At 41.0% G+C, this 20,184-nt stretch overlaps 1 protein-coding gene and 1 long non-coding RNA gene across 2 annotated transcripts in view; one reads left to right on the top strand and one right to left on the bottom strand.

Annotated features, from left to right (window-relative positions):
* Positions 1-20,184, top strand: part of LOC143288320 (ARF GTPase-activating protein GIT2-like) — a 71,309-nt gene that overhangs the window by 49,674 nt on the left and 1,451 nt on the right. Inside the window, exon 19 of the mRNA XM_076596693.1 lies at positions 13,767-13,830. Coding sequence (XP_076452808.1) covers positions 13,767-13,830 — 64 coding nt within the window. The remainder of the gene's footprint in view (positions 1-13,766; positions 13,831-20,184) is intronic.
* The window catches only part of LOC143288321 (uncharacterized), a 17,393-nt gene continuing 16,889 nt past the window's right edge, over positions 19,681-20,184 (bottom strand). Inside the window, exon 3 of the long non-coding RNA XR_013056079.1 lies at positions 19,681-20,184. This exon is cut by the window's right edge and continues 394 nt beyond it. This is a non-coding gene — a long non-coding RNA (uncharacterized LOC143288321).

Genomic DNA, 20,184 nt, shown 5'->3' with positions numbered 1-20,184 from the left:
CAGTTTGTGATGTACTAAGGTGCTGTTTTGTTCTGGTGATTTGGTTGTGATATTGGGATGGGTACTAGTTGCCCATTGTGCAGTGTGTTTGGTTTTTTTGTCTATGTTTTTTTTTGTGTGTGTAACTGTAACTTTGAAGTAGTTTTGATCTGTATTTGCTTCTTTTTGTGTGTGTGTGTGTGTGTAATGATGGATGAGAAATCAAGCAGAAGGGTTTTTACATCCTCACCACATCCTAGTCTTAATTTTTTTTTTTACCTGTTACTAGAGCTGAACTTAACGCAGTATGTCATGAAGTGTGCTTGTTTTTGCAGGTTTCTTTATGGGTTTTTTGTTTGTTGTTTGTTTGTTCCGATGTGACAAGAGTTTTATGTTGAATTGATGGAACAGGTGGGAAGCCCTGATGTGGCCCAACCCACACAGGTGTGGGCATCACACACACACACACACACACACACACACACACACACACACACACACACAGGACTTGTATCATCAGTATGGTTACGGGTGATTTGGAGGAGTTTGGAAACAGGGTTCATTAACCTGTTTTACCATAGTTTTGAATAACAGTAATCAGATGGTCTGAAGATTGTCGTCAAGTCTTCATGGCTTAGGGGTTTAAAAAAAAAAAAAAAAAAAAAAAAAAAAAACGCAAAATTTTTTTTTAAACAAACAAACTGGTACATGTGTCATTATGTTTCAGTTGTAGTGCACAACAGTTCATGCAGTTCAGGTTTTGTCCTCTCTCTCTCTCCCTCTCTCTCTCTCTCTCTCTCTCTGTCTGTCTGTCTCTCATTCGCCAACACCAGCACTGACTGTATCATGATCTGATGGTCTGTCTCACCTACCTACCCCACACCTCTCTGAGTCTCTCTCTCTCCCCCTCTCCTACTCTCTCCCCCCTCTCTCTCTCCCCCTCTCCCTCTATCCCTCGTTCTCTTTCTCTCCCACTCCTCTCCCTCCCCCCTCTCTCTCTCCCTCTCCCACTCCCTCCCTTTCTCCCTTTCTCTCTCTCGCTCTCTCTCTCTCCCTCTCCTCCCTCTCACTCTTCCTCTCTCTCTCCCTCCCCCTTTCTCTCTCTCTCCCTTTCCCCCCCTCTCCCTCTCTCTCTCTCTCTCAAATTTCGTATAAAAGCACCATGGCTTACCAAAGAAATTCAAGTAAGCATATATCTTAGAGACTATCTGTTGGTAAAAGGATCTCGTGATGACTACAAAAAACAAAAGAATTATGTAACATCGTCTCCTGCGAGCAGAGAAAAAGAAATACTTTAAAGAATTAATTCATCAAAAGAAAAATTGCAAATCTATTTGGAAAGCTATTAATCAGCTTACAAATAAAGATATGAATACTTTTTCATATCCCATGAATGAATGATATATCTGTTGATACATTAAATTATCATTTCTCAACCGTCGCACATCAGATAATAGTTAATGATAAATCGAAAGGCAATGATTTGGAAATCATGAAATCATTTTGTAATGAAAAGAATATTGACTCTGAAATGGTAATTACACCTGTTAGTGTCCACGAAGTATTAATTGCTTTAAAACAATTGAAGCAGACAGCAACGCGTGGTATCGATGGATTAGATGATAAAATTCTTAAATTAGCTGCTCCTATTATAGCTGAAATGCTCACATACATCTACAATCTTTGCATAACCAAAAACACTTTCCCGGTTAGTTTTAAGCAAGCAAAAATAATACCCTTGTACAAATCAGGAAACCCTGATGAACCTTCTAATTACCGCCCTATTTCTATTCTCTCAGTGCTCAAAACCATCAGAGCAACATATCTGTAGTCTTCTATCTCATCTAAACAAATACAGCCTCTTACATCCTAATCAAACCGGATTCAGAGCCAAACACTCTTTGTCATGTGGCATTGGTGAAACTTACTGAGAGATGGCTTTCTAAGATGAACAGAAAACAATTCACTGGAGTTCTGTGTCGATTTTGCTAAAGCATTCGACGTTATCAGTCATGAGTTTCTCCTTAAGAAACTTGCAGTATATAATCTATCTTCCGATGCCCTGAAGCTGTTTCATCATTTCTGTTTAATAGACAACAAGGGGTATACCTAAATAACAATATGTCTACTTTTCTGCCAGTTTGGTGTAACACAATGATCTGTACTTGGTCCTCTATTTTTCTCATTGTACATCAGTGACTTACCTTTATTCACAAAGTCATCATGCGAACTGTTTGCTGATGACACTACAATTGATACTTGCCAAACAGATCCACTTGTAGTGTGTTGCAGTTTGTAGGAAAATATCAACATTCTTATTAACTAGTCACAATTAAATCATTTGCCCCTTCATTCGAAAATAAACTAAATTAATGATGGTTTGTACCAGACAAAAACGTCAAAATTTAGCCACCAACTTACCTCCCGTCTATATCAACAATGAAAAAATTGAAGAAGTGTCAAATCATAAGCTACTGGGAGTAACCATTGACAATAACTTATCCTTGTCAACGCACATTCAAACCCTTACAAAAAATATTGCTTCTAAAACTTACCAGCTTAAAAAGATTAAGAACTTTTTAAACATACATGCTCAAAAGATGCTTTATTCTTACATTCAATCATCCATTGATTATGCTTCTACTCTTTGGGATTTGGCTAGTTACAATATGATTAAACCTTTAGTTAGTGTCTATAAACATGCCATCAAGCTTGTCTTGAACAAATCTACTTCACTAACAGATGCTGACTACAAAGCTCTCAACATTCTCCAGCTTAAGTCCAAACTGCTGTTCAATAAAGGAACCTTTATGCATAAAATTTTCACTGAAATGCTCCAATATCTATTAGAAATATGTTCACTTTCAATGAGTTTAGGCATTCTCACAAAATTGATCTTCCTTTACCAGCAATTACATTATATAAATCAAGTCTTTTGTACTCAGGAAGTTGGTTATGGAACAGACTTCCTCCTTATTTAAAGCTGAAGCAAATTTTAAATTAAAAGATTCAAAACACTATACCACGAATTTCTGATAAATAATTCAAAACTTACAACATTTTTTCCTGACATGTAATGATGTACTGATTCAACCTGTGTCAAATACCAAGTTTTCCTATTCTCCATGTTCTTCTCTGTATAAGTTTCAACATAAATCTTTTTTTCCCCTTTTTTTTCTTTTTAAGCGTACATGTACCATATATATATATATATATATATATGTAAAACGAACAAATATAGGAACAGTTCTGCCCCCTCCCCCCCTCTCTCTCTCTTTCTCTCGCCACTCTCCCTGCCTGTCTATTTGTATATATGTCTGTCTGTCTTTGTCTGTCTATCTGTCTGGAACCATCTAGCTGTATAACTATCTCCTTTTCTTCTTCTTGTATTTCCGTGATTTTTCTCTTGCTTGTTCATTTCCCCCTCTTTTTTTCTTTTTGCTGTTGTTTATTTGTTTGTTTTTGAGGGCAGGATGAAAAAAAGCATGTATGCTTAATCTATTACCCTCAGAAAATAAAAATTATTCATTCATTCTCTCTCTCTCTCTCTCTCTCTCTCTCTCTCTCTCTCTCTCTCTCCTCTCACTCTCTCTCTCTCTTTCTCTCTCCCTCTCTCTCTCTCCCTCTCCCCCTCTCTCTCTCTCTCTCTCTCTCCCTCTCTCTCTCTCCCTCTCCCCCTCTCTCTCTCTCCCCCCCTCTCTCTCTCTCCACGTTCTGTTTTGCCCCGCAGAACTGGCAGTGGGTTTCTGTTTTCTTTTTTTTTTTTTTTTTGCCATGATTCACTGTAAATGCCATGATTCACAGTAAATGCTGTGATTCACAGTAAATGCCATGATTCACAGTAAATGTCATGATTCACAGTAAATGCCATGATTCATGATTCACAGTAAATGCCATGATTCACAGTAAATGTCATGATTCACAGTAAATGCCATGATTCATGATTCACAGTAAATGCCATGATTCATGATTCACAGTAAATGCCATGATTCACAGTAAATGCCATGATTCCATTCAGTGTATCCAGCATGTTAACATCAGCACTAACAGAATTGTCAAGGTATTCTTATCAACCGTTGTGGTAGAATCAGCACTAACAGAATTGTCAAGGTATTCTTATCAACCATTGTGGTAGAATCAGCACTAATAGAATTCTCCAGGTATTCTTATCAACCGTTGTGGTAGAATCAGTACTAACAGAATTGTCAAGGTATTCTTATCAACCGTTGTGGTAGAATCAGCACTAACAGAATTGTCAAGGTATTCTTATCAACCATTGTGGTAGAATCAGCACTAACAGAATTGTCAAGGTATTCTTATCAACCGTTGTGGTAGAATCAGCACTAACAGAATTGTCAAGGTATTCTTATCAACCATTGTGATAGAATCAGCACTAACAGAATTGTCAAGGTATTCTTATCAACCATTGTGGTAAAAGTGAGGGTAACACCAGTATGAATATAATGATAATAATAATAATAATGATAGTGATAATGATAATGATAGTAATGAAAATAACAATAATGTTGTTACTGACTTACATAGCTTTTACTACTAGCATTTTGTAAGAATAATTACAACAATAAAAACAATATTAATGATCACTTACATTACTTTTACAATGATTGCTGCATTGAACAATAATAACATGATCACACACACAAAAAAACAACAGAAAAACAAGATGCACAGTAACATATGTGGCACGTTTGTGTATGAGCCTTTAAGGCAGTAACACTGATGATGATGCAGCAATTCTCACGTTTCCAGTAGCTATGAACGCTACTAATGATGATGCCGTGGCTTTTTGATCCTACGCTGCTTGTATAACTGTTGATACATAACCTTGATAACTTATTGATGTTTTTTTATGTACACTTTCATATTTGATATTGACTTGTTTTTAACCTGCCCAGCCCTTCCCCTGCCTCTCCTTATTGGAGATAATGCATAGCGTTTGTTGTTGGATGTTTTGTTGTGAACAAGTATCTGGAAAGAATCTTGTTCATAGGAAAACCAATCCTTTTTACGAGATTAAACATGTTGCACTTAAACATAGATTTTGACTGCAAATGCTGGAACTGTCCTCCGTAGACCGACAATCAATTGGTTAATGAACTTAATCTTGAAGAGATGGTCTGAGCCCTGTTACATGCTAACATACCTTCATCAGTCGTTAACAGAATAATCTAACTGAACTGATTGACTGACATCAGTTGAGAAAAGAAAACTGTGCTGGTATAGCCACGGAACAAGATCCAGTGGCCACGGAACAAGATCCAGTGGCCACGGAACAAGATCCAGTGGCCACGGAACAAGATCCAGTGGCCATGGAACAGGATCCAGTGGCCAACAAGATCCAGTGGCCATGGAACAAGATCCAGTGGCCAACAAGATCCAGTGGCCATGGAACAAGATCCAGTGGCCATGGAACAAGATCCAGTGGCCAACAAGATCCAGTGGCCATGGAACAAGATCCAACAAGATCCAGTGGCCACGGAACAGGATCAAGTGGCCAACAAGATCCAGTGGCCATGGAACAAGATCCAACAAAATCCAGTGGCCACGGAACAAGATCCAGTGGCCAACAAGATCCAGTGGCCACGGAACAAGATCCAGTGGCCAACAAGATCCAGTGGCCACGGAACAGGATCCAGTGGCCACGGAACGGGATCCAGTGGCCTGGCCACTGCAGGATCTCTTGCGGAAGGGAGACAGACAGGAAAACGAAGGGGGAAAAAACAGTGGCTTGACAGCATTGCAGAAAGGACAGGAAGACCAGTAGCAGAGAGAGCCAGGCTTTGACACACAAGCGACACACCTGGAGGAATCTGGTGAACAGTTCTGTGCGACGCCCCAGTGACTCGTCACAGAATTTGGGGAGAAGACGTAAATCTTTCAGAATAAATGCCTGCCTTTGGGGATGTTGGTGGCTGGGTTTGTTTTTGTTGCATATATAGAAACTCTGAAACAGACAGCAGATCTCTTGTTCAAGAAGAAAAGTATTCAGTTCTGGTTTTGGGTTTTTATTCAATAGTATGAAACCAGCCGAACAAAGGAAAAAAAACATTTTTTTTAATATAAAAAAAATGTTAACTCTCTCCATACGAATGGCGAAAGAGACGACGTTAACAGCATTTCACCCCAATTACCATCATCAAAATATTGCAAGCGGAAGGCTCTTATACTGAAGAGGTGAATGTTGACAAAGAATACCACAATTCTGATGACGGAAGCTAAAGGTTGGGTCATTCAGATACCCACTGGACATCCGAGGGGTCTGTGTAGAGGAGAAGAGAGGACTGGCCGTACTGAGTGAGTTAAAAGAAGAAGAAAAAGTGAACAAGTGGTGAAGAACGTTTTCAAAGAAGAGCATGCACTGTTGAGTGTTGTGGCATGTGATGGACCCTCAGTGTCGTCGTAAGCCTTTTGCCTGGCCTCTATGTTTGGTGGTGTGTTCATTGTAACAATTTCTGTGTCGTGGGTTTTCCTTGCATGCTTGTGTTTCTTCCGGAAGGTGGAACTCGCTGAAGCCCGACACAGACTGAGGGAGCCATAGGTTGTCTAAGACAGTAGAGTGATTTCCCTTGACAGAACATTTGGTTCACTTCGGTTTGACAGTTGCATTAGCGATCCCCCCGCAATCCACATCAGCGGTAGATGGTGCGTTGTGGGGAAGTATGCAGCTTTGCACGCACCGGAAAACAGAATGATTGAGTAGAAACAGCATGCACGAAAATATCCATTTGTATTTGTTAGTGAATGAAGGGATGGCAGGCGATGAAATAGAAAGGTAAAAATATCTCTGCCTGGCTGAGGAAGGGGGGGGGGGGGGGGTTAACTGTATACATTATTTGATTTTGTTGCAGCAAAGGTTTTTCTTCTTCGGCCTTCTCACCCAAATTATCTTTTCATTACTGGTTTAGTTTGTTTTTGTTTCAGGGCGACAGGGGAGGTGATGGGGGGGAGGGGGGTTACTTTTTTCTACTTAAAATTGTTTTTTCTCTTCCTGTGAACATCATTTTTCCATGTTCCTGTCAGATCAAGTTGTGTTTTTGTCTCTCATTATTTTCCCAACAAGCTTCATATAAGTTTTAAAAGTTTCTTTAGATTTGTTATTAACAACAACGACAACAAAAATATATATAGATATATATATGATGCACCTTAAAATTCTTTTTGTTTGTTTGTTTGTTGTTGTTGTTGTTTACTCAGGAGCTTGCGCAATGTAGGGGATGGGGTCAAAGGTGGAGGGAGGTGCATAGAGGTGTTTGTGGGTTAGAGTTAGGAGGAGGAGGAGAATGTGTGTGTGTGTGTGTGTGTGTGTGTGTGTAAATCATGAAATGTGTATCTGTGTTTGTGTGTGTGTGTGTGTGTGTGTGTGTAAATCATGAAATGTGTATCTGTGTTTGTGTGTGTGTGTAAATCACAAAATGTGTATGTGTGTTTGTGTGTGTGTGAGAGAGATTACATTTTGATTGACATGCTTGAAGTTACTTAGCTCTACCTTATTGTGTGTATGATGAGTGAGTGTATTTGGACGCGCATGCTTTAACTTACTCAGCTTTAGTTGGTTTCTGTTTCATGTGCATGTCAAACAGTGACTTTCTGCGGCTGTGCATAGACAGTATACCAGTTTTTAGTCTTGAACATTGGGAAAAATGCAAAGCTCGTTCAGGTTGTTCCGTGCAGTTTTTAGTTTTAGTTGTGTTGATTGTTCTTTTTTGTTGTTGTTGTTGTTGTTGTTTTTTAACTCCTCCTCCCCCCTCTTCCCAACAAACAGCAAACAGAATTTCCAGTCTTCTGTTGTTGGCATCTTACCTGCTGATCTCCCCTGGTTTCTTTCTTTCTACCTTCATGGGCCATAACTCCTAGTCCTAAGTTGACTCATGTTCACTGGTGGACTTGCGTGCGTGACCATCTTCACCTCACCATGATCTTGGGGAGCAGGTCCAGATCACCTGTTTCCATTTCACCTGTTCTCTGGTCATGCCACCACCCTCAGTGACCTCTGTATTGATTGTCCCAGGTCTCTGACCCGTCATTTCCATTTCACCTGTTGTCTGGTCATCCCAGCCCCCTCAATGGCCTCTTTATTGATAGGCAAGCCCTCACAATGGCCTCTTTATTGATTGTCCCAGGTCACCGACACGTCATTCCCATTTTTACCTGTCAGTCTCTCTTTCCACGTGTTTGTGTTTGTTTGATTGTGTTGTGCTGACCAGTCACAAGAGTTGTACTTAAAACACCGCACATTTTTCTTTGACTAACTTGTTGGCAAAGGCTGGATATAACAGTCGTCAGCAGTATGGGAAATTGTGGGCTTGCCCAAATATATAGGTGTGTGTGTGTGTGTGTGCGACTGTGTGCATGCACATGTGCGTACGTGTTGATATTTTTGCATTGATGTGTGAGTGTGTGTAGTGGGAGGGGCGAACCAGACTCCTTTCACTTGAAAAGCCACCAACACAGTGACACAAAAACAGAGTAAAACAACAAACTGGACATTACAAGGATGCTGTTTTACCGTTTCATGTCGACATTTTATCGCTTTGAACACCATGAACAGCAGTATGTCTCTGTGTATGTGAGTCAGAATGAAAATGATTTGTCGGAAAAACCACAGATCCTGTTTTCACGAACATTGTGATGAAGGAGAAAAGGACAAAATGAGTATGATGCGTAACGCATCCGCATGGGAAGTGAATCAGAGTGCGCTGGTTCGAATCCCACAGTCACCAGTATTTTTTTCCCTCCTCCGCTAAACTTTGAGTGGTGGTCTGGACTCTAGTCATTCGGATGAGACGATAAAACTGAGGTCCTGTGTGCAGCATGCATTTAGCACATGCAGAAGAACTCACGGCAACGAAAGGGTTGTCCCTGGCACAGTTATGTAGAAAATCCACTTCCATAGGAAAACATGAAATTACAATATTACAGGCAGAAAAAAATGGAATAAAGAAAAAAAAGGATGGTGCTCTCGGTGTAGTGACGCGTTCTCCCTGTGGAGAGCAGCCCGAATTTCACACGAATAGATTTGTTGTGACAAAAGAGTAAAAACAAATACAATAACAAAGTAGCAATATCTGGATGTACAAATTTTCCACTTTGATTAGAGTCTTGAGGTGTGTGTGTGTGTGTGTGTGTGTGTGTGTGTGTGTAAGATAACTTTTCACACTTGATGGTTTTTCTGCTTGCATTAATTCATGACACTTACACATGAATATTAATTTATATTAACCACTATATATATTTCTTCAGTTACTTTACAGGAATCAGCATTGTTTTTTGTTTTGTTTTGTTTTTGTTTTGTTTTTGTTAATATAAACTAGGTTCTGTGGGGCATATCTCATTATAAACCAGTCTTGACATAGTTTTCTATTTATATACATACCTCATTATACACCAGTCTTGAGATAAGTTTCTATTTATGTATATACATATCCCATTATAAAATGGTCTTGACATAAGTTTCTATTAAAGTACTTATCTTATTATAAACCAGATTTGACATAAGTTTCTGTTTATATACATATCTCGTTATAAACCAGTCTTAACGCAAGTTTCTGTTTATAATTATATACATATCTCATTATAAACCGGTCTTGACCAAAGTTTCTGTTTATATTATACATATCTCGTTATAAACTGGTCTTGACGTAACTTTCTGTTTATAGACAGATCTCATATAAACCAGTCTTGACATAAAGTTTCTATTTATATAGGTATCTTGTTATAAACCGGTCTTGACATAAGTTTCTGTTTATACACATATCACATTATAAACTGGTCTTGATGTAAGTTTCTATTCATATTCATATCTTATTCTAAACCGGTCTTGACGTTTCCATTTATATACATATATCTCATCATAAACAGGTCTTGATGTAAATTTCTATTTAAAAAAAAAATATATATAAATATCTGGTTATAAACTGGTTTTGACATAGATTTATATACATATCTTGTCTTAAACCAATCTTGACGCAAGTTTCTAATTATATACGGATCTCATAATAAACAGGCCTTGACCTGAGTTTCTGTTTACACTAAAACTGGACCTGTACATGATTTGGTGCTCCTCTGCTCTTTGTCTTCTGCCTCACAGTACAGTGCCATACCGTGTGAAATACAGTGCCATACTGTACAGTGAAATACAGTGCCATACTGTAAAATACGATACAATACAATGTCATACTGTATAATACGATACAATACAATGTCATACTGTACAGTGAAATACAATGCCATACTGTACAGTACAATACAATACAATGTCATACTGTATAATACAATACAATGCCATACTGTACAGTACAAATACAGTGCCATACCATACAGTGAAATACAGTGCCATACTGTACAGTGAAATACAATGCCATACTGTACAGTGAAATACAGTGCCATACTGTACAGTACAATACAATGCCATACTGTACAGTGAAATACAGTGCCATACTGTACAGTGAAATACAGTGCCATACTGTACAGTACAATACAATGCCATACTGTACAGTACAATACAGTGCCATACTGTACAGTACAATACAATGCCATACTGTACAGTACAATACAATGCCATACTGTACAGTACAATACAATGCCATACTGTACAGTACAATACAATGCCATACTGTACAGTGAAATACAGTGCCATACTGTACAGTACAATACAATGCCATACTGTACAGTACAATACAATGCCATACTGTACAGTACAATACAATGCCATACTGTACAGTACAATACAATACAATGCCATACTGTACAGTACAATACAATGCCATACTGTACAGTACAATACAATGCCATGCTGTACAGTGAAAGACAATGCCATACTGTACAGTACAATACAGTGCCATACTGTACAGTGAAATACAGTGCCATACTGTACAGTGAAATACAGTGCCATACTGTACAGTACAATACAATGCCATACTGTACAGTACAATACAATGCCATACTGTACAGTGAAATACAGTGCCATACTGTACAGTGAAATACAGTGCCATACTGTACAGTGAAATACAGTGCCATACTGTACAGTACAATACAATGCCATACTGTACAGTGAAATACAGTGCCATACCATACAGTGAAATACAGTGCCATACTGTACAGTGAAATACAATGCCATACTGTACAGTACAATACAGTGCCATACTGTACAGTGAAATACAGTGCCATACTGTACAGTGAAATACAGTGCCATACTGTACAGTGAAATACAGTGCCATACTGTACAATACAATACAATGCCATAATGTACAGTGCAATGCCATACTGTACAGTACAATACAATGCCATACAGTACAGTTCAATACAATGCAATGCCATACTGTACAGTACAATGCAATGCCATACTGTACAGTACAATACAATGCAATACAATACTGTACAGTACAATACAATGCAATACACTGCACAGTACAATGCAATACTGTACAGTATAATACAATGCAATACTGTACAGTACAATACAATACAATGCCATACTGGGCTCTCCCATCTACATCTGTCTCCCTGTGTCCGTACAGTCATGCAAGTGTGGAAAAGTCTTGTGGGGAAAATGAGAGAACAATTTTCAGGCCTGGAAAAGTCTTGTGGGGAAAATGAGAGAACAATTTTCAGGCCTGGAAAAGTCTTGTGGGGAAAATGAGAGAACAATTTTCAGGCCTGGAAAAGTCTTGTGGCGAAAATGCGTCTTTACCCTTCAGGGTTTGGAAAAGTCCTAGAATTTCAGTTAGATCCATGACCCGTATCTTTCAACAAAAAGCTTAAATGCACTGTAGAACAAAAACAACCAACCAAACAAAAAGTTATTTAAAAAAAATAGTACCACTATATATCAGCAGTCTAGCAACCTTTTTTTTTTTCTTCTTTTTTTTTGTCCATTGTGGTGTGGAAAAGGTGTGGTGAAAAATATGGAAAGTATGTTTGGAAGTCCCAGGGTTGCCTCTCCTCCCTGCTGGTCGGACACACGTCTTAGTGTTTTGCTGGTCGGACACACGTCTTAGTGTTTTGCTGGTCGGACACACGTCTTAGTGTTTTGCTGGGACACACGTCTTAGTGTTTTGCTGGTCGGACACACGTCTTAGTGTTTTGCTGGTCAGACACACGTCTTAGTGTTTTGCTGGTCAGACACACGTCTTAGTGTTTTGCTGGTCAGACACACGTCTTAGTGTTTTGCTGGTCGGACACACGTCTTAGTGTTTTGCTGGTAGGACACACATCTTAGTGGGGTTTTTTTTAGTGTTTTGCTGGTCGGACACACGTCTTAAGTGTTTTGCTGGTCGGACACACGTCTTAGTGTTTTGCTGGTCGGACACACGTCTTAAGTGTTTTGCTGGTCGGACACACGTCTTAAGTGTTTTGCTGGTCGGACACACGTCTTAAGTGTTTTGCTGGTCAGACACACGTCTTAGTGTTTTGCTGGTCGGACACACGTCTTAGTGTTTTGCTGGTCAGACACACGTCTTAGTGTTTTGCTGGTCGGACACACGTCTTAGTGTTTTGCTGGTCAGACACACGTCTTAGTGTTTTGCTGGTCAGACACACGTCTTAGTGTTTTGCTGGTCAGACACACGTCTTAGTGTTTTTTTTGGTCGGACACACGTCTTAGTGTTTTGCTGGTCGGACACACGTCTTAGTGTTTTTTTTGGTCGGACACACGTCTTAGTGTTTTGCTGGTCAGACACACGTCTTAGTGTTTTGCTGGTCAGACACACGTCTTAGTGTTTTGCTGGTCAGACACACGTCTTAGTGTTTTGCTTCCTCGATGTGACACCTCTGTTGCTCGTCTCTCACCTGTCGATGGTCTTTTTTTTTTTTGGATTGATTTATATCTATTGATTGTGTCGTTTTGTTTCTCATTACTGTTTTGGTTTGCTGTGAAGTCAGGTGTTTAGTGTGGTGGGTTATTTTTCTTTTTGTTTGGGTTGTGGTTGGTTTTGTTTTTGTTTCTCCTCTGTGGGTTTTTTTGGGGGGCGGGGGGGTTGTTGTTTATTAGGCTGACGTTCAGTTCTTTTTTTGATTTTATGTTGCGATGTTTTTATTTCTTGCTGTTTGTTTTTGGTGTTGTTTGTTTGCTTTTTCTCTTTTTTTTTTTTTTCTTCTTTTTTTTTTTCAAAGGAGCTGACATTCAGTTTTGGTGGGGTTTTTGATGCTGTTTATATTTCTTCTGGGGGTTTTTGTTGTTGTTGTTTTGGTTTTTTCGCTTTTGTGATATTTTTAAGGATTTGATCTGATGTTCTCATTTTTTGCAGTGGTTTTGTTTTTATTGTATTATTTCTCCTTTGTGATGTTTTTGAGCTGACATTCAGTGGGTTTGTTTTGTTGTTGTTGTTTGTTTGTTTGTTTTGTTTTTTGTTTGTTTCGTTTTTGTCTGGTTTTTGTTGTTGTTTTTTCCAGGATGTTTATATCACTTCTTGTTGTTTTTCTTTCTCCTTGGTGATTTTTTAGAAGCTGACATTCAGTTGTTGTTTTTTGTTGTTATTTTGGTGTGATGTTTATGTTGGTTGTCATTTTTTCCCTTCTTTCTTCTTCTTCTTCTTTGTGTGTATATGAATGTGCGGTGGTTGTTGTTGTTTTTTTATAACTGACATTCAGTTCTCTATTTTTCATTTTCTTTTTGTATTATGTTCTGCTTTCAGTTGTGTGTTCAGAGGTGGTTTTCTCTTTAGTTTGGTTGCTTTTGATTTTGTGGTTGTTTTGCTGGCTGTTCATTTTGATTGGTCTTGTTCTAGTGACCTGGGTGTGACATGTTTGCGCTTTTGCATCCGTTTCAGTTTTGCTCCGTGCTCGGGCAGAATCCATGTCGCTGTGACCGACATGGCGGCTCTGTTCCCAAACGTAAGCCTTGTGGTGGACGTGACTGTGTGTGTGTCGTGCTGTGCTGTGCTGTGCTGTGTGTAGTGTGTAGCCAAGAATTTTGTTGTTGTTGTTGTTTTATATTGTCAGCTGCACTGGTAGCACTGCCTCTTTCTTGTCTAATGCTTTTTTTTTGCTTTTTTTTTTTTTTTGATGGACTGAGTGATTTTAATATTAAACAACAACCCAAAAAAAAGCTGAAAACTTTGACACCACTTCAGTTTGAGCTTTGGGGTGGGCAGAGAAGCAAGTTGACCTTTTGAAGCCTAGAGAGTTTACAGCTTTGGTTTGTTGGTAGGCAGCCATGCCGTATGGATGTGGGCAAAAAAACAACAACAAAAACAAACAGAAAATGTACTGTTTTTCCTCCAGATATGCATCCAGAAATACTGCAAACATTGTTTCCCTTTTCTTGCGGATTATGCATCCATGGGAATGTGAAAAAAAAGTTTTAATGCGACGAATTTTGAAGCCAGAGCAGTCCTTGGGTGCACGGCTCAATGAGTAAGAGATTGTTGCGCACGGTGCAGCTGACAAGGTCCTGTGAGCACTAGGAACCTGTGACCCTCCGTGACAAATCAGGGGATCGAGCCTCATCTCTTGGACTGCTGCCACCTTGAACTGGCAGGAGATTCACTGGTTTCTTCCCTCCCCTCCCCTCCCGTACCCCTCCCCTCCCCTCCCGTACCCCTCCCCCACTCCTCCCCCACTCCCCAAAAATTAACAAATTCAGACTTCAGAAGACACTGGCCAGAGCTGCAGTCTGATGATGTAAGGAGGTGTGGCTCAGAACAAAACTGAGAGGCCTGCTTGATTGTGAAGATTTCAGGTAAAGGGGGTGCGTGGGGGCTGGTTGGAGGGATTTCCCGAAACAGGGTGTCTTTAAAAAAAAAAAGAAGAAAAAGACTTGAATAGTCGTTTTCCAAAACAAGGTGAATTTAATAGCCATTTTCTGAAACAATGCAAGTGTCTTTTGAAAATGATTTGTTAACATTGATTTTTTCCAAAAGTGTCATTGTGCGGTAAACTGCACTGGAGCCAGTAGTTTTCTGTGGCACCTTCCCAAAGAAGATAAGGGTCTTGGAGGATTATATTCTTCCCACACTCTGGGTATCCACCCCACCCACACCCCAGCTGTCCACTCACCCACATCCCAGCTATCCACAGCTATCCAGCCCACCCACACACACCCCAGCTGTCCACTCACCCACACCCCACCCCAGAACACCCCACCCCAACTATCCACCCCACTCACACCCCACCCCACCCCACCTACACCCCATATATCCACCCCACCCCACACCCCAGCCCACCCCACTCACACCCCACCCCACCCACACCCCATATATCCACCCCACCCACACCCCAGCTATCCATTCCACCCACACCCCATATATCCACCCTACTCACACCCCAGCTATCCACCCCACCCACACCCAATATATCAACCCCACCCACACCCCAGCTATCCACCCCACCCACACCCCAGCTATCCACCCCACCCACACCCCATATATCCACCCCACTCACACCCCACCCCACCCACACCCCATATATCCACCCCACTCACACCTCACCCCACCCACACCCCATATATCCACCCCACCCACACCCCAGCTATCCACCACACCCTAACCCCACCCCACCCACACCTCACCCCTCAGCTATCCACCCCACCCACACCCCAGCTATCCACCCCACCCCACCCACACCCCACCCCTCAGCTATCCACCCCACCCCACCCACACCCCAGCTATCCACCACACCCTAACCCCACCGCACCCACATCTCACCCCTCAGCTATCCAGCCCACCCACACCCCAGCTATCCACCCCACCCACACCCCACCCCACCCACACCCCACCCCTCAGCTATCCACCCCACCCCAGCCACACCCCAGCTATCCACCACACCCTAACCCCACCCCACCCACACCTCACCCCTCAGCTATCCACCACACCCACACCCCAGCTATCCACCCCACCCACACCCCACCCCTCAGCTATCCACCCCACCCACACCTCAGCTATCCACCCCACCCCACCCACACCCCAGCTATCCACCACACCCTAACCCCACCCCACCCACACCTCACCCCTCAGCTATCCACCCCACCCCACCCACACCCCAAGTATCCACCCCATCCACACCCCAGATATCCACACTATCCACCCCACCCACACCCCAGCTATCCACCCCACCCACACCCCAGGTATCCACCCACCCCACCCCATCCACACCCCAGCTATCCACCCAACCCACTACCGACCCCATCCACACCCCACCCCACCCACTACCCACCCCACCCACAGCCCACCCCACCCATTACCCACCCCACCCACACCCCAGCTATCCACCCCATGCACACCCCAGGTATCCACCCCACCCCACCCACACCCCAGCTATCCACCCCACCCACACCCCACCCACACCCCACCCACACCCCAGCTATCCACCCCACCCACACCCCACCCCACCCACACCCCAGCTATCCACCCCACCCACTACCCACCCCACCCATTACCCACTCCACCCACATCCCAGCTATCCACCCCACCCACACCCCAGCTATCCACCCCACCCACACCCCAGCTATCCACCCCAACCCCACCCCACCCACACCCCAGCTATCCACCCCACCCACACATGGGTCTCCATTTCATGGTCCTGTGTTTCTCTGTTGGTAACAGCATGGCAGGTGATATCCTGCCTGAATTGTCACGGAGTGGTCACATCCTGTGTTGTGCTATGAAACCCAGTGTGTGTGTGTGTGATGTACAACTTCATGATAACAATCATCTTAAAAACCTGTTTCACAGCTTCATAATAATTACCTCCACAATCGTAATATCCCTCACACGAGTCAGTCATGATTTTATGGGATGAAACATGTAATATCCCTCACATGAGTCAGTCATGATTTTATGGGGTGAAACATGTAATATCCCTCACACGAGTCAGTCATGATTTTATGGGGTGAAACATGTAATATCCCTCACACGAGTCCGTCATGATTTTATGGGGTGAAACATGTAATATCCCTCACACGAGTCAGTCATGATTGTATGGCATGAAACATGTAATATCCCTCACACAAGTCAGTCATAATTTTATGGGATGAAACATGTAATATCCCTCACATGAGTCAGTCATGATTTTATGGGATGAAACATGTAATATCCCTCACACGAGTCAGTCATGATTTTATGGGGTGAAACAATAATCTGAGGTCCCATCTGCAGCATTCACTTGGTGCAGGTTAAAGAACCCATGGCAAGAAAAGGGTTGTCCCTGGTAAAACTGTTAGGAAAAAAAGATTCTCTTTGATTGGAAAGCAGTCCCACTTGCAGACAGGGGGGGGAAAAAAAAGTATGTCAGGTGGTGCACCGTGGCGATGCACTCTCTCTTTCTCTCTCTGTCTCGGGAGAGAAGCCTGACTTGACACAGAAATTGGATGAGGCAGAAAGTGAATGAATACAGTACAAATACAGTGCGATAGAATTTAGCACGGTGACTTTCAGGTCTGTATGTGATGGAGCTGGTGTCTGCTCTCCAGGCTCAAACGGGAGAAGAAAAAGAAGAAGAAGAAAAAGATCTGATTTCCTTGCAGGGGTAGTGGGAGTGGGGTGCTGTCCAAGCTAGCTGTATGGATCCTTTTGCTCTGTTCTTTCTGTCAGTCTCTGTCTCTGTCTGTGTCTCTCTCTCTCTCTCTCTCTCTCTCTGTCTCTCTCTCTCTCTCTGTCTGTCTGTATGTCTGTCTATCAGACTATCTAAGTGTCTAAAGTCTATCCATCCATCTATCTAAATGTCTGTCAAAGTCTATCTATCTATCTAAATGTCTATGTCTGTCTAAGTCTGTCTGTCTGTCTGTCTATCTATCTATCTGTCTGTCTAAATGTCTATCTATTAATTTCATTGACCATGAACAAACAAACAAAAACCCACCTTTTAGGGCAGTTTCCAATATGGGTGAAGAAAAACAAGACACTGGATGTGTATCAGTGTTGGTGTGTTTCCCTGAGGGAAAAAAAAAGAAAAGAAATTAATATGCCGGGGGGGGGGGGGGAGGGTAAGATAAGATAAGAATAACTTTATTATCTCCAACTGGAGAAATTTGGTCAGGTGCATTATCACAACATAGACAAGTAAACAACATGGGGACCATAACTGTAAAAGCCAACAACAGCCCCTACAAATATTATGAAGATACAAATGTAAAAAATATCACATACATCGTTTCATACATACATCCACACACTGCAGGTAATAACTAGTATTCTTAATGTAAAAACAGAAAGAATTAAGAAACATTATTTGAATATAATTATAAACATAGCCTGCTATACTGCACATTGATTATAATAGACAGATAAGATAAGAATAAAGATGAATTGCGGAAAACCACAACCAGATAATCAGCACACACCCGCACCCCCCCACCCCACACACGCGGGTAACCTTCAACCTGATTTTTTTTTTTTTTTTTTTTTTTAAGGTATCACTAACCTGAGGCCTCTAAGAAATGACACAGGTTTATGATTTTATTTTTCAATTCTGGCTGGCTGTATTGGGGGGGGGGGAAAGTATTTCAAAAAAAGAAGAAAAAAAAAGTCGTATCTGTCAGTGACAACGCAGAGCATGAGAATTTTCACCGTTTAGATTTTAAATCACACTTTCACTAGTGTTCCACCCTCACCCTCCCCCTCCAGTAGACCTTGGTGGTGGTCTGGATGCTAGTCATTCAGAATAGATGATAAACTGCGGTTCCGTGTGCATCAAGTACATATATTTTTTTATTGAGACATCTTGCTATAGCACATATTCTTGAAGCTCTGTGCGCTTGGCACACGTAAAAGAACACACGGCAACAAAAGGGTTAACCCTGACAAAATACTGTGGAAAAAGCCACTTTGATAAGAAAACAAAACCAAAAAAAGTTATTTGCTTGCAGGCGGAAAATGAATGCAAAACTTAAAAGGGTGGTGCTCTCATTGTTGCGATGGATGCGCTTTCCCTTGGGAGAGCAGCTCAGATTTCAAATAGAGAAATCTGTTGTGACAGAAGAGTAAAAAAAAAATAATTAATTAATTAATTAATTAATTAAATAAATTGAAAATAAATCCAATAAATTTGTATAAAAGCCTTATCCCAAAATAATTTTTCCTGACCAAAATTGCGGTTCCCAGTAGACATTCAACAAGGGGCATAAGAAGCAGCTGAGAATACTGGGCCTTTTTCATGTGGGGCCCTGGTGCCCTGGTGATTCTGGGGTTTTTTTGGTTTTTTTAGCCATAGGTCTTACAAAGGTTTTTAGAAACTTTTTAAATTTTGAATTTATGGCTAAAATTGTCTATGAACCGTAAAGGTTTTTCAGAAATTTTTTAAGAATTGTGAACCAGATTGATTAAGTTTGTATGGGGATTTAAACATATTTGCGTGGTATGGTCTTTCAGTACTGTTTTCGGTATTTATAACTCAGTTTGAATTTTAATTGACTGAGCGAGACATGATAATAATAATAATAATATGTTGTACTTATATGGTTCAAACTCCCCATAGGTGGGCTCTGAGCACCTCCCATGAAACAGTACATATGCAATGGTGCATTATACAAAATAAGTTCACGTATGGACACAGAAGTGTGCCAGTACAAAACTACAAATTGCAGATATGAATAATTGCAGAAAAAAGGCATAAAATATACCACACACACACACACACACACAGAGCAGACGCCAACCCGCAAACACACACACCACAGGAATACTCCAGTGGAGACAGGCTGATTTGGTCTTTTTTTTTTTTTTTTTTTTTGGTGCCAACCTTGTTTTAATCAACCTTTAGACATTGTTTTGTGTTCCCTTCCACCAGTTTAAGGCCAGACACGGTAGTGAAATTTTGACAAAATTCATGATTTTTTGTGATTTTTGTTTTTTCGCATAATTTGCTTCTTCAACATCTAATCTTTATAGTCTGTTTCACCTGGGTACTATATTCACTTAAATAAAGCTTCAAACAGCATCAACATGTGTGATTTCTTGTGAGTACAAGCACATCTCTTTCTTTTCCTGTTTTCTCAGTTTTGTGTTTTGTCCTGGTAATACCATTTTTCAAAATGCAAATGCTCAAAAACTTTAAAAGATAGCATGTTCAAACTTAGTACTTTCTTTCTTTATGTATTCATCTTTATTATAGTGCAGTGGTTTGTATAGTACTAGTAAAAGAATGAATATACACTCATTTGAAAAAAATGATGTCAAGGAATTTATACTCATTTCAAGAACAACAACAAAATAAATGTATTTATTCAAATTCCAAAATACCACTGCACTATAA

This window comes from Babylonia areolata, chromosome 12 (genome assembly GCF_041734735.1).
Source record: "Babylonia areolata isolate BAREFJ2019XMU chromosome 12, ASM4173473v1, whole genome shotgun sequence".
NCBI classification, from domain to species: domain Eukaryota; kingdom Metazoa; phylum Mollusca; class Gastropoda; order Neogastropoda; family Buccinidae; genus Babylonia; species Babylonia areolata.
This window is presented reverse-complemented; position numbering and strand designations above follow the sequence as displayed.